At 45.9% G+C, this 15,516-nt stretch overlaps 1 protein-coding gene across 1 annotated transcript in view; it reads left to right on the top strand.

Annotated features, from left to right (window-relative positions):
• Nucleotides 1–10,537, top strand: part of spata20 (spermatogenesis associated 20) — a 62,466-nt gene extending 51,929 nt beyond the window's left edge. The window contains exon 15 of the mRNA XM_055890509.1: nt 9,508–10,537. Coding sequence (XP_055746484.1) covers nt 9,508–9,678 — 171 coding nt within the window. The 3' untranslated portion in view covers nt 9,679–10,537. The remainder of the gene's footprint in view (nt 1–9,507) is intronic.
• The last annotated feature ends 4,979 nt before the right edge of the window (nt 10,538–15,516 follow it).

Genomic DNA, 15,516 nt, shown 5'->3' with positions numbered 1-15,516 from the left:
GAGACGAGGAAACAGCCCTGGCCTTAAGCCCTATTTGGACGGGATTAGTTTTACTGTGGGTGGTCGGGTAATGTAATTATGTGCACAGAACACCACATCTGTAATTTTAGTTCTGTCCGAATCTGCCATGTCAGTAATTTGTACATGGTAGGAGAGTAACAATTCCGGCCAAAATAACATACTGTTTTTGGGAGTACTCCAAGGTCCTCTGATAATACTAGTCCCATGTGAATTGTCATCTCTGTGTTTTGAGAGAAATGTCTTGAGTTTGACAGGTTTTGCTCACGCGTTGAACAAGAAACAATAATTGATTCGATAAATTGATCGTGCTTCTCATAGCCTACAGTTGAAGTCGGAAGTTTACATACACCTTAGCCAAATACATTTAAACTCAGTTTTCACAATTCCTGACATTTAATCCTAGTAAAAATTCCCTGATCACCACTTTATTTTAAGAATGTGAAATGTCAGAATAGTAGTAGAGAGAATGATTTATTTCAGCTTTTATTTCTTTCATCACATTCCCAGTGGGTCAGAAGTTTACATACAATCAATTAGTATTTGGTAGCATTGCCTTTAAATTGTTTAACTTGGGTCAAACATTTCGGGTAGCCTTCCACAAGCTTCCCTGAATAAGTTGAGTGAATTTTGGCCCTCTCCTACGGACATAGCTGGTGTAACTGAGTCAGGTTTGTAGGCCTCCTTGCTCACACACGCTTTTTCAGTTCTGCCCACAAATTTTCAATGGGATTGAGGTCAGGGCTTTGTGATGGCCACTCCAATACCTTGACTTTGTTGTCCTTAAGCCATTTTGCCACAACTTTGGAAGTATGCTTGGGGTCATTGTTCATTTGGAAGACCCATTTGCGACCAAGCTTTAACTTCCTGACTGATGTCTTGAGATGTTGCTTCAATATATCCACATACATTTTTTCCTCATGATGCCATCTATTTTGTGAAGTGCACCAGTCCCTCCTGCAGCAAAGCACCCCCACAATATGATGCTGCCACCCCCGTGCTTCACAGTTGGGATGGTGTTCTTCTGCTTGCAAGCCTCCCCCCTTTTCCTCCAAACCTAATGATGGTCATTATGGCCAAACAGTTATATTTTTGTTTCATCAGACCAGTGGACATTTCTCCAAAAAGTACAATCTTTGTCCCCATGTGCATTTGCAAACCGTAGTCTGGCTTTTTTATGGCGGTTTTGGAGCAGTGGCTTCTTCCTTGCTGAGCGGCCTTTCAGGTTATGTTGATATAGGACTCATTTTACTATGGATATAGATACTTTTGTACCTGTTTCCTCCAGCATCTTCACAAGGTCCTTTGCTGTTGTTCTAAGATTGATTTGCACTTTAGGAGACAGAATGTGTCTTCTTCCTGAGCGGTATGATGGCTGCGTGGTCCCGTGGTGTTTATACTTGCGTACTATTGTTTGTACAGATGAACGTGGTACCTTCAGGCGTTTGGAAATTGCTCCCAAGGATGAACCAGACTTGTGGAGGTCTACAAAAAAGAATTTCTGAGGTCTTGGCTGTTTTTTGTTTTTTTCCCCATGATATCAAGAAAAGAGGCACTGAGTTTGAAGGTAGGCCTTGAAATACATCCACAGGTACACCTCCAATTGACTCAAATGATGTCAATTAGCCTATCAGAAGCTTCTAAACCCATGACATCATTTTCTGGAATTTTCCAAGCTGTTAAAAGGCACAGTCAACTTAGTGCATGTAAACTTCTGACCCACTGGAATTGTGATACAGTGAATACAACTGACCTAAACATTTGAAAATGATATATTCACTTTCGCATCCATAGTCTTAAAACACATCTAAAGTGCAAGTGCACTGTTTAGCTCACATCTGAAGGCTGGGGGACATTTAGAACAAAATATCCTAATGATTATGATCACACTTCCTCAATTCAAATATTATGGTGACACTATACCAAAGGTGGTTTGGTATGGTTTCTAAATTTGTGAAACGAGCTCAAGTTATCAATGTATCTCTCTTATCGCCTGGAAATATCTTCACGCCTAGAAAAAATCTTCAGAGTAACTATACATTTATTGGGGATAAAAGAAAGAATTATGTGTGGGGGTTCGTCCAACGGAATAACAGACGTTGTGGGGTAATAATTACAACGTTCTCTAGTAATACTAGTCCCATGCGAAGGGGAGCTAGTCTAATTGTCTAAGAAAATTGAGTAGAGAACAAACCCCAACTTAATTAGGTCTGTAATCAATAGCCTAACTGTTAAATATGCCTGGCTTTATACATCATCCTGTACAATGCCTTCGTAAAGTATTCAGATCCCTTGACTTTTTCTACATTTTGTTACGTTTCAGCCTTTTTCAAAAAATGTATTTTTTTTGTTCCTCATCAATCTACACACAATACCCGATAATGACGAAACAAAAATTATTTTTTTTACACATTTTTGGCTAATTTATTAAAAATAAAACACTGAAATATCACATTTACATAAGTATTCAGACCCTTTACTCAGTACTTTGTTGAAGCACCTTCTTACAGCCTCAAGTCTTCTTGGGTATGATGCTATAAGCTTGGCACACCTGTATTTGGGGAGTATGTCCCATTCTTTTGACTATTCTCCCAGTCCCTTCTGCCAGGTTTCCTTCAGAAGTGACGCTTGACATTCAGGCCAAAGAGTTTAATCTTGTTTTTATCAGACCAGAGAATCTTGTTTCTCATTGTCTGAGAGTCTTTAAGTGCCTTTTGGCAAACTCCAAGCAGGCTGTCCTGTGTCTTTTACTGAGGAGTGGCTTCCGTCTGGCCACTCTACCTTAAAGGCCTAATTGGTGGAGTCTTGCAGAGATAGTTGTCCTTCTGGAAGGTTCTCCCATCTCCACAGAGGAAATCTGGAGCTCTGTCAGAGTGACCATCGGGTTCTTGGTCACCTCCCTGACGAAGGCCCTTCTCCCCCGATTGCTCAGTTTGCCCGGGCGGCCAACTCTTGGAAGTGTCTTGGTAGTTCCAAAATTAATTGAATAATGATGGAGGCCACTGTGTTCTTGGGGACCTTCAATGCTGCAGAAATGTTTTGGTACCCTTCCCCAGATCTGTGCCTCGATACAATCCTGTCTCGGAGCTCTACGGACAATTCTTTCAACATCATGGATTGTTTTTTGTTCTGACATGCACTGGCAACTGTGGAACCTTATATAGACAGGTGTGTGCCTTTCCAAATCGTGTTCAATCAGAATTGTAGAATCAAGTTGTAGAAACATCTCAAGGATGATCAATGGAAACAGGATGCACCTGAGCTCAATTACGAGTCGCATAGCAAAGGGTCCGAATACTTGTGTAAATAAGGTATTTCTGTTTTTATTTTTCAATATATTTGCAAACATTTCTAAAAACCTGTTTTTGCTTTGTCATTAAGGGGTATTGTGTGTAGATTGATGAGGTAAAAATCAATTTTAGAATAAGGCTGTAACATAACTAAATGTGGAAAAAGTGAAGGGGTCTGAATACTTTCTGAATACACTGTATGTCTACAGAAATAAGACAGATCCTGCTTCTGTTGCCTGTTTCAGTGTTTGTTTAATTGCCTACTGATTCTGTGAGCACCGAGCCTCATGCAATGGCAAAATGTTGGATAAAGCAATTTCACAGATTTGGCTGTTTTTAATCTTTGCTTGGCTGTAATAACAGCGTCACCATTTTTTTCTCTCTCGTTAGAACAGACTGGTATTACTCATCATTTATTTAGTGTTCATGCTGTTCCAAACAGGCAGAAAAATCATATTGTTATCTAACAGCACCTGTTTGTCAAACATAATATGTACCCAGCTCTCACTTCTATACCCTCCTTTCTCTTGATCTCCATCTTATTGTTATTGTTTCAATTCGTATTATTATGGTCATCATTAGAATATTAAGTCATGTTTGTGTCATTAGTAGCCTTGTATAACCACCACCAGTAGGCCTAAGAGCACATACTGTTTAGAAATAATACTGTAACTTACTTAGGCCTATATATGCCATCAAATCCAATCACATTTTATTGGTCACATACAACAGGTTACAGTGAAATGCTTACTTGCGAGCCCCTAACCAACAATGACGTTTCAAAAAAAATACAGACAAGAATAAGAGATAAAAGTAACAAGTCATTAAAGAGCACGCAGCATTCGAGACATTCATGCTTTGAAATGAAATCAAGCATTTTAGTGTTAAAATTAAATAACAAAGGGAGCTTTGAATAATTAGCCTAAACAATAAATGAACTTTAATTCACAAATGCATAATACTGTTTTTAGTCTGCCGTAATAAAGACTTTATATATCTTATTTTTCTGTTAGAACAGACTCTGGTGCACTCTCGTATTTATTTAGTGTCGTTTACACTGTTTCAAATGGTCAGAAAATAATTCTATTGTTATCTATCAGCATGTTCTTTATCTCCAGTAGTTTCCACAACGAAGTCAAATGTCTTCCATAGATCTGACTTCCCCTTTCCCTCCAGAGCAACCAGTGAACATTCGCCCATTTCGAGTTTCTTTTTCACGTCGTACGCATCCATTTTGCTGTCGACGTTACCGTGTTCAGAGTTTGTTCTAACCAATATATTGATGTGATTATGATAGGCTATAGGTCAGGCCCCGTTGGTCACATGAATGCCATGCGTACACGTGTCACTGTCACGCTCCTGACCTATTTATGTTAGTTTTTGTGTGTTAGTTGGTCAGGACGTGAGGTTGGGTGGGCATTCTATGTTATCTGTTTCTATGTTGGTTTTGGTTTGCCTGGTATGGCTCTTGATTAGAGGCAGGTGGTTTGCGTTTGCCTCTAATTAAGAGTCATATTTAGGTAGGGCATTCTCACTGTTTGTTTGTGGGTGATTGTCTCCTGTGTCCGTATGTCTGTTCGTACCACATGGGACTGTAGCGTTTGTTTGTTTCGTTTCGTTTCGATGTCGTCTGTTTTCCTGTACGTAAGTTTATGTTTAGTTATGTAAGTTTATGTTCAGGTTGCGTCAACGTCGTTTTCTTATTTTGTAGTTTGGAAAGTGTTTTGTTTCGTTTCGTGTGCCATCGTAATTTATAATAAAGATGGCTTATTTCCCTGAGCCTGCGTTTTGGTCTGAAGATCCTTCTCTCCTCACCTCTTCCGAGGATGAGGAGAGCGTCACCCGTTACAGAATCACCCACCAAGCTAAGACCAAGCGGCAAGGGAAAACGAAACGGAGTAAGGGACAGGAGAGAAAGGAGCAATGGACATGGGACGATGTTTTGGATGGAAAGGGTTGCTACACTTGGGAGGAGATCCTGGCTGGGAGGGATCGCCTCCCATGGGAACAGGTGGAGGCATTGAGGAGAGCAGAGGCTACCTGGGAGAGGAACCGGAGCTATGAGGGAACGCGTCTGGCACGGAAGCCGAAAAAGCCCGTAAGTAATTCCCAAAAATTTCTTGGGGGGGGGCTAGGAGATAGTGGGCCAAGGGCAGGTAGGAGACCTGCGCCCACTTCCCAGGCTTACCGTGGAGAGCGGGAGTACGGGCAGGCGCCGTGTTACGCAGTAGAGCGCACGGTGTCTCCTGTACGAGTGCATAGCCCAGTGCGGGTTATTCCACCTCCCCGCACTGGTAGGGCTAGATTGGGTATTGAGCCAGGTGTCATGAGGCCGGCTCAACGCGTCTGGTCTCCAGTGCGTCTCCTCAGGCCGGCATACATGGCACCTGCTTTACGCATGGTTTCCCCAGTTCGCCTACATAGGCCGGTGCGGGTTATTCCACCTCCCCGCACTGGTCGGGCAACCGGGAGCATTCAACCAGGTAAGGTTGGGCAGGCTCAATGCTCAAGAGAGCCAGTACGCCTCCACGGTCCGGTATTTCCGGCACCACCTCCCCGCCCCAGCCTAGTACCTACAGTGTATACACTACGCACTAGGCTACCAGTGCGTATCCTGAGCCCTGTTCCTCCTCCACGCACTCTCCCTGTAGTGCGTGTATCTAGCCCGGTGCCTCCAGTTCCGGCACCACGCACTAAGCCACCTGTGCGTCTCCAGAGCCCTGAACACACTGTATCTTCTCCCCCTACTAATCCTGATGTGCTTGTCCTCAGCCCGGTGTCAACAGTGCCGGTACCACGCATCAGGGATAGAGTAGGCTTTGAGAATACAGTGTGCCCTGTCCCTGCTCCCCGCACTAGTAGGAAGGTGCTTATCATTAGCACGGTGCCTCCAGTTCCGGCACCACGCACCAGGTCTACAGTGCGCCATATCCGGCCAGAGCCATCCGTCTCCCCAGCGCCATCTGAGCCATCCGTCTCCCCAGCGCCATCTGAGCCATCCGTCTCCCCAGCGCCATCTGAGCCATCCGTCTCCCCAGCGCCATCTGAGCCATCCGTCTCCCCAGCGCCGTCTGAGCCATCCGTCTGCCAGGAGCCTCCAAAGCCGCCCGTCTGCCATGAGCCTGCAAAGCCGCCCGTCTGCCATGAGCCTACAGAGCCGTCAGCCAGACAGGAGCCGCTAGAGCCGTCAGCCAGACAGGAGCCGCTAGAGCCGTCAGCCAGACAGGATCTGCCAGAGCCGCCAACCAGACAGGATCTGCCAGAGCCGCCAACCAGACAGGATCTGCCAGAGTCGCCAACCAGACAGGATCTGCCAGAGTCGCCAACCAGACAGGATCTGCCAGAGCCGCCAATCAGACAGGATCTGCCAGAGCCGCCAACCAGACAGGATCTGCCAGAGCAGCCAGCGAGCCATGAGCAGCCAGAGCCGTCAGAGCGCCATGAGCAGCCAGAGCCGTCAGAGCGCCATGAGCAGCCAGAGCCGTCAGAGCGCCATGAGCAGCCAGAGCCGTCAGAGCGCCATGAGCAGCCAGAGCCGTCAGAGCGCCATGAGCGTCGAGAGCCGTCAGCCTGCCATGAGCGTCGAGAGCCGTCAGCCTGCCATGAGCGTCGAGAGCCGTCAGCCTGCCATGAGCGTCGAGAGCCGTCAGCCTGCCATGAGCGTCGAGAGCCGTCAGCCTGCCATGAGCGTCGAGAGCCGTCAGCCAGCCATGAGCGTCGAGATTCGTCAGTCAGCCATGAGCTGACCTTCAGCCTGAAAAGGCTAGATACCCAGAACTGCCCATCAGTCCAGAGCTGTCTCTCTGTCCGGAGCTGCCTTTCAGTCCGGAGTTGCCCCTCTATCCTGATCTCCCTCTCTATCTTTATCTACTTCTATATTCTTATCTATCCCTCTGTCTTGATTTATCTCTCTGTCCCGGTGTTGTCCTTATTAGATATGTTGTTAAGGGGATTTTGTGGGGGTCAAAAGAGGGTGGACATTCTTGGAGGGAGGAAGTTAGGATGGATTATGGTGGGGTGGGAACCGCGCCCGGAGCCTGAGCCACCACCGTGGTTAGATGCCCACCCAGACCCTCCCCTAGACTTTGTGCTGGTGCGTCCGGAGTTCGCACCTTGTGGGGGGGGTACTGTCACGTTCCTGACCTATTTATGTTAGTTTTTGTGTGTTAGTTGGTCAGGACGTGAGGTTGGGTGGGCATTCTATGTTATCTGTTTCTATGTTGGTTTTGGTTTGCCTGGTATGGCTCTTGATTAGAGGCAGGTGGTTTGCGTTTGCCTCTAATTAAGAGTCATATTTAGGTAGGGCATTCTCACTGTTTGTTTGTGGGTGATTGTCTCCTGTGTCCGTATGTCTGTTCGTACCACATGGGACTGTAGCGTTTGTTTGTTTCGTTTCGTTTCGATGTCGTCTGTTTTCCTGTACGTAAGTTTATGTTTAGTTATGTAAGTTTATGTTCAGGTTGCGTCAACGTCGTTTTCTTATTTTGTAGTTTGGAAAGTGTTTTGTTTCGTTTCGTGTGCCATCGTAATTTATAATAAAGATGGCTTATTTCCCTGAGCCTGCGTTTTGGTCTGAAGATCCTTCTCTCCTCACCTCTTCCGAGGATGAGGAGAGCGTCACCCGTTACAGTCACATAAAGAGGGCATGGGTTGAGGGAATAGGGAATGTTTTTCCTAAACAAATTAGGGATTTCGGTAACAGAACTTGTGTCAGAAACAAATAAGAAACTTGACTGTAATGATGTTGCACGGACAGCGCAATCAACACTTGCTGTGCTGCGGTGCTTTCTCGCTGCAGTAGGGAGGAGAGCGAGGCAACGTGTGCCAGTCACACAGGCACAAAGCTGTCATTTTTTCCAACACAGTGTGACCACCGGGCGCTTTCTTGAGTCATTTGTATGTCCTAATTATTTCATCAAACAGTGTGCTTAAAGCATCAGACAAGCTCAGTACATATGTAGTTGGTTTTATTCACACACACAGGGTGTGTCTGTCTATATATGGAAAAAATAAGTTTGACCAATCAATTGGATGACTCTCGGTCGGGATGACTCGGTGGACCAACATTCTTTTATGTCGGGTACAGCCCTACTGTATTGGCCCTTTAATAACTTCACCATGCTCAAATGGATATTCAGAATCTGCTTTTTTATTTTTACCTATCTACCAATCGGTGCCCTTTTTTGCGAGGCATTGGAAAGCCTCCCTGGTCTTTGTGGTTGAATCTGTGCTTCAAATGCACTACTTGATTGAGGGACCTTACAGAGAATTTTATGTGTGGGGTACAGCGAAGGGGTAGTCATTAATAAATCAAGTTAACCCCTATTATTGCACACAGAGTGAATCCATGCAACTCGTTATTTGATTTGTTAAGCACATTTTTACTCCTGAACTTATTTAGGCTTGCCATAACAAAGGGGTTGAATACTTGTTGACAGAAGGCCTTTTAGGTTTACATTTTTTATTAATTTGTCAAAAATTCTAAAAACAAAGTTCCACTTTGACATTATGGGTTATTGTGTGTAGCCTAGTGACACAAGATCTCAATTTAATACATTTTCAATTCAGGCTGTAACATAACAAAATGTGGAAAAAGTCAAGGGGTGTGAATACTTTCTGAAGGCACTGTATGACATTTCTTGTCATAAAGAGTTTTTAATTTAAATGATAAAATATTTGCTTAGGCACCCACTTGGTGAAGGCTAAAGGGGTTAAAGCCATTTAATGTAACAACCATGTCTCTGTCACTAGCAAACAGTCATGAGTGGTACTGGTAACAAAGAAATTCACTTGAAAGGCACCCTGGGAAATATGCAAGTAAGGTTTTATACACTACAGTGTAAGAACAACAACCCCAAAAATGTTTAGAGGTACATTTTTGCCACATAAAAGGAACGACTTTGTCACTTTGGTGGTAACCTAAAAATACAAGTGTTTACCTTTTCTAAAGGTACGCTTTTGTACCTATGGACTACGTGTGAGAAAGGTACTTTCTCGTCCCCCAAGGTACACTATTGCCTCTTTTAAGGTACAAACTGCAAGGGTACAATTATGTACCTATAACTAAAGGTACAATGGTTGTACCTAACAGGGTACCACAACAGTGACAAGTGTTTGTACCCTTTTAAGTACACTTGTGTGTACAAAATATACCATATATACTCTCTCTGCCTCTCTCTCTCTCTCTCTCTCTCTCCAGGTCCTGATGTTAGCTGATGGGGAGACAGAGGGCTATCTGTACCAGCGTCTACCCGTCCTCTCCTCCCTGACCTGCCAGGGTGGCAGTGCCACAGCATACGTGTGTGAAGACTTCACCTGTGCCCTGCCCGTCTCAGACCCACAGGAGCTACGCAGGCTACTGCTAGAGTAAAGAAGAGCGGGAGGGATGGCGAGAGAAATCGAGGGAGAGAGGACCAGATGAACCCTGTCCTAACCTGCTCCAGCTAACCCTGTTCTAACCCTGCCCCGCTCACCTCTACCTCTACCGTAGTTTAACCACCTGCACAGCAGGTATAACACATCCCTCTGTAACCTTACAGTAACCATACTCTCCCTGGCCCTTGCCATAAGGGCCAAGTCTAAATGCTCTGTAGATAGTGGGACCCACCACGTATATCAACATGTGGAGGCGCGTATCTCTAGGAGTCACAAGCCAGCAGTTCTAATAACAGCAGTTGTCTGCATAACTTAGTCACAGACCTACTAAAGCGATACGTATGTAGATGTAGATGTCAGTGGAGGCTGCTGAGGGGAGGACGGCTCATAGTAATGGCCGGATTGGAGTCAATGGTATCAAACGTGGTTTGATATCATTCCATTGACTCCATTCCGGCCATTATTAAGAGCCGTCCTCCCCTCAGCAGCCTCCACTGGTAGATGTTGATAGATAGTGTCCCAGGGATGCATTGAAGAATTGGACTGAAGATGTAGTAGAGAACTCTCTTTATGGATGAACTCATACAGAATGTTCTTCTCCTTTCCTGATATTATCACACAAGCTCTTGCATGGAGCAGACAGGAGAAGCGTGTGTGCGCGTGTGCGTGCTTAAATGCGCTATGAACTGCCCTTTTCTCTCCATAACTCACTCCCGTAGCCTGTTAATGCCCTCTAGCATGCTATGACGCCCAAACTATAGTATAAAGACCCATAGATGTATAGACTATGCATACGATGTATGGAACACTCTACAGCTCTAACTCTGCAAATAAACAGTACTTGAATACTCTTATTATTCTGTTCTGTGTTTACTAAATGTGTGGGATGATGGATCTTCAAGTGTAACTAGGGGGCCGTGATTCTGAAAGGTAAGTCTAAAGGCACCTTCTCTCCATATCCTACTCTCCTGACTCCCCACCTTGTCTGACTTTGGCTCTCTCAGTACTATACTGAAGTATGTGGTACCATACATTTCCATGTCCCCCTCTCCCCCCCATGTTTGATAATGGACCACTTAGCGTGATGTGTATACTGGAATGCCACTGTGTGAAGCGTCCCTAAGAAGCCCATACAGCCAATCTCTGCTCAACCAATGTAAACAGGAATGCAGCCTATGAGAAGAGTCCCCTGTCCATAATACTTATCTCCGTCCTGCGCCTCAGACTCCTGTACTATAAATACCCACACTGACACTGATACTGGTGTTTTCATCTCTCACTGTCTCACTGCTCTCTAGGATTCATACTGAGGAATGTAAACTGTGTGTGTGTGTGTGTGTGTGTGTGTGTGTGTGTGTGTGTGTGCGTGTGCGTGTGTGTGTGAGACAGATGGGTCCGGGGATGTTGGAGGCTGAAGCGAGGGAGCTCGTCTCTGGAGGTCCCGCTCTGGGCTTTGGAAGCGGCAGAAACGAAAGAACGGAAAAAAGACCGAAGGAAGGAAACAACAAGATGAGGAGAGGAAGGAAAACCAAATAAGCGAGAACCTTTGTGTCAAACAACCTCCATCTTCCTGTCCCCCTAGAGAGAGAGTAGGAGAATGAAAGAATGAGGGACAGAACGGTTCCACCGAGCCATCTACACTCGTTCACTTCTCATCCCTTCTTTCTCTCTGCCAAACCCCTCCCCAAGAGAGATGGCGTGGGCCACGAGAACGACGGAATGAAAGAACACATGCTGGCAGACGAGTGCATCTGTGGAGGAACAAGGGGAGGAGGATGGAGGGAGCAGAGGGATGGGAAAAGAGAGAGAGAGGGAGGGAGATGAGGGAGACCAGGATGAACAGAGAGCAAGGGATGCATAGCGAGAGAAGAATGGGGGGGCCCTGTGTTCTGTTCTAGGTATGTCGTGTCCTGACTTCACTTGTTACTTGTCAGATTGGCTTCTGTCACCCTTTTGTCACTTTGCCAACAAAAAAAATCCTCAAACGCCTGTTCTCCTCTCTGCCTCTCTCTCGCCATCCCCAGCCAATGGTTTGTGAGGCAGGTTAGGGATGCTTCTACCCTTCTGCAGTTCTTCCTCTGTACTGTATCTCTGTCTCCCTCCCATTCGCCTGTCATATTCAGCTCGCTCTCACACTCTTTTTGGAAGTGATCGCATATTGCAAATGCTTCTCTAGCTCCTTCTCTCATTCCCACCCACCCACCCCTCACTCTCCTTTCCTCCTGTTCCTCATCGAAAGAAACCTGCAGACAAAGAGAGATGCTGCTGTTGTTCCTTTCCTTTCCTCCTTAACTCCCTGCCCGTCCCTGTTATTGTGAGTTAATTGTTTTGTTGAGCTGCACCAGCTACATTTTAATTAGAGCCTAGATTAGTGTTTGACCCTGGCTCACCCGTAGCCTTGGTAATTATGAAACTGTAATCTACATGGCATGGATGAGTGGAGACAATTTACCTGCCCAAGACCAAGGGAGTGGCAGAGGGTGTGTTTTTGTGTGTGTGTGTGTGTGACCCGCTCCCTCAGTCTGCCAGGCTGATAATGAGGCCACAGGGGCCTGAGCGACATGCCAACCTGGAAAGAGAGAAAGAGGGAGGTGGAACGGAGAGATATAAAGTGCTGTGCAGAAGAGAACATAACAAGGATGAGAGGAGAGGTAGAAAAATGGGAAGGCAGAAAGGGAGGGAACAGAGCTCTATATTGAAGAAAATAAGATGATTGAATAAAGGGGAACAAAGGACAGAGAGCAGAAAGGATCTCTACTGTCTGTCGAAAGGAGAGGGGGGGAGGAGAGAATACTGTGGAGCTGTATACAGTAGAAAAACTAAACAGACCTACCACAAAGAGATGGAAGAAGGAGAGGAGTAGTTTTATCATATCCCAATCTCGTGATGGGACATTTTTGTCCGTCTGGAAATAAGTGAGAGAAATGTCTGTTCCATTTAAGGAAACATGGCCAATAACAGTAATGTTAAGTTGCTGGCTATGTGGGAACTTTTCCAGGAATCTTAATAAGAAAAGGTTACCTGAGGCCTTCCGATCACTGGGAGTCCTCATCAGACCTCTTATCCATGTGCGTGTGTGCGTGCTTTCACAGCAGAGCCAGGCAGAGTTGATGAGTGGTGTGTATTGATTTTCCTCTCTTGGAGGTCTGAGGCTTATCGGCCCAGTACCGGTGGGCTACCTGCTCCGTGTGAGTCACACACACACTAGTAACAGGCAGCAGGCACATCAATCACCTCACTTCCTCACACACACACTCACGCACACACACACCTGCATTTCTTTACGTATGCAACTTACAGTTACATGTGTGAGTAGGTACAAAAAGTATCACCCCATCAAAATTGGGGGTGGTGGTCATTTTGCATATATACAGTGCCTTTAGAAAGTATGCAAACTCCTTGACTTATTCCACATTTTGTTGTTACAGCTTGAATTCAAAATCTATAAAATATTTGTTGAAAATTAAATACAGAAATATCTAATTTACATAAGTATTCACACCCCTGAGTAAATATGTTGTTTTGTAGAAGCACATTTGTTGGCGATTACAGCTTTGAGTCAGTCGTCTTGAATATGTCTATATCAGCTTTGCATATCTGGATTTGCGGATTTTCTCCCATTCTTCCTTTCAGATTTTCTCTCGCTCTGTTAAGTTAGATGGGGAGCAGCCAGCTCTAGGCAGAGTCTGGGTAGTTCCATATTTCTTCCATTTCCCAATGATGGGATCATGTGCTCTTCGAAACTTTCAACACTCTAGCAATTGTTTTCTACAAACAAGAAAATGTTCACCCAGAAGCGGTGCTCCTAGTGGGCCCGGGGACTTTCATGCATGCAAACTTAAATTGTTTTACCTCATTTCTACCAGCATGTCACATGTGCAACCAGAGGGGGGGGGGGGGGGGGGGGGGGATCTAGACCACCTTTACTGCACACACAGAGGCGCATACAAAGCTCTCTCTCGCCCTCCATTTGGCAAATCTGACCATTATTCTATACCCATGATTACTGCTTGAAAAACTAAAGCAGGAAGTACCAGTGACTTGCTCAATAGGGAAGTGGTCAGATGACGTGGATGCTACACTACAGGACTGTTTTGCTAGCACAGACTGGAATAAGTTCCGTGATTCATCCAATGGCATTGAGTAGTATACCTCCTCAGTCACCGGCTTCATCAATAAGTGCTTCGATGACGTCGTCCCCACAGTGACCGTACGTACATATCCCAACCAGAAGCCATGGATTACAGGAAACATCCGTAATGAGCTAAAAGCTAGAGCTGCCGCTTTCAAGGAGCGGGACACTAATCTGTACACTTGTAAAAAATCCTGCTACGCCCTCAGACGAACCATCAAACAGGCAAAGCTTCAATACAGGACTAAGATTGAATCCTACTACACCGGCTCTCGTCGGATATGGCAGGGCTTGAAAACTATTACAGACTACAAAGGGAAACCCAGCCACGAGCTGCCCAGTGACGCAAGCCTACCAGATGAGCAAAATGCCTTTTATGTTCGCTTCGAGGCAAGTAACACTGAAGCATGCATGAGAGCACCAACCATTCCGGACGACTGTGTGATCACGCTCTTGGTAGCCGATGTGAGCAAGACCTTTAAACAGGTCAACATTCACAAAGCTGTGGGGCCAGACGGATTACCAGGACGTGTACTCAAAGCATGCGCAGACCAACTGGCAAGTGTCTTCACTGACATTTTCAACCTCTCCCTGACCGAGTCTGTAATACCTACATGTTTCCTGTGCTCAAGGAAGCGAAGGTAACCTGCCTAAATGATTACCGCCCTGAGGCACTCACATCCGTAGCCATGAAGTGTTTTGAAAGGCTGGTCATGGTTCTCATCAACACCATCATCCCGGAAACCCTAGACCCACTCCAATTCGCATACCGCCCCAACAGATCCACATATGACGCAATCTCAATCGCACTCCATACTGCCCTTTACCACCAGGACAAAAGGAACACATGTGTGAGAATGCTGCTCATTGACTACAGCTCAGCGTTAAACACCATAGTGCCCACGAAGCATATCAAGGACCATGGGACTAAACAACTCGCTCTGCAACTGGATCCTGGACTTCCTGACGGGGCGCCCCCAGATGGTAAGGGTAGGCAACAACACATCTGCCACACTGATCCTCAACACTAGGGCCCCCCAGGGGTGCGTGCTTAGTCCCCTCATGTACTCCCTGTTCACCCATGACTGCATGGTCAACCACGACTCCAACACCATCATTAAGTTTGCTGACGACACAACAGTGGTAGGCCTGATCACCGACAACAATGAGACAGCCTATAGGGAGGAGGTCAGAGACCTGGCAGTGTGGTACCAAGACAACAAGCTCCCCCTCAACCTGAGCAAGACAAAGGAGCTGATCGTGGTCTACAGGAAAAGGCGGGCCGAACAGACCCCTATTATCATCGACGAGGCTGTAGTGGAGCGGGTCGAGAGTTTCAAGTTCCTTGGTGTCCACATCACCAATGAGCTAACATGGTCCAAACACACCAAGACAGTTGTGAAGAGGGCACGACAACACCTTTTCCCCCTCAGGAGACTGAGAAGATTTTGCATGGGTACCCAGATCCTCAAAAAGTTCTACAGTTGCTCCATTGAGAACATTCTGACTGGTTGCATCACCGCCTGGTATGGCAAGTGCTCGGCATCTGACCGTAAGGCGCCACAGAGGGTAGTGCGTATGGTCCAGTACATCACTGGGGCCAAGCTTCCTGCCATCCAGGACCTATATATTAGGCGGTGTCAGAGGAAGACCCATAAAATTGTCAAAGACTCCAGTCACCCAAGTCATAGACTGTTCTCT

The sequence above is a fragment of the Salvelinus fontinalis genome, chromosome 30 (assembly GCF_029448725.1).
Source record: "Salvelinus fontinalis isolate EN_2023a chromosome 30, ASM2944872v1, whole genome shotgun sequence".
Taxonomy (NCBI): Eukaryota; Metazoa; Chordata; class Actinopteri; order Salmoniformes; family Salmonidae; genus Salvelinus; species Salvelinus fontinalis.
The sequence above is the reverse complement of the archived record's forward strand: the minus strand, read 5'-3'. Positions and strand labels throughout refer to the sequence as shown.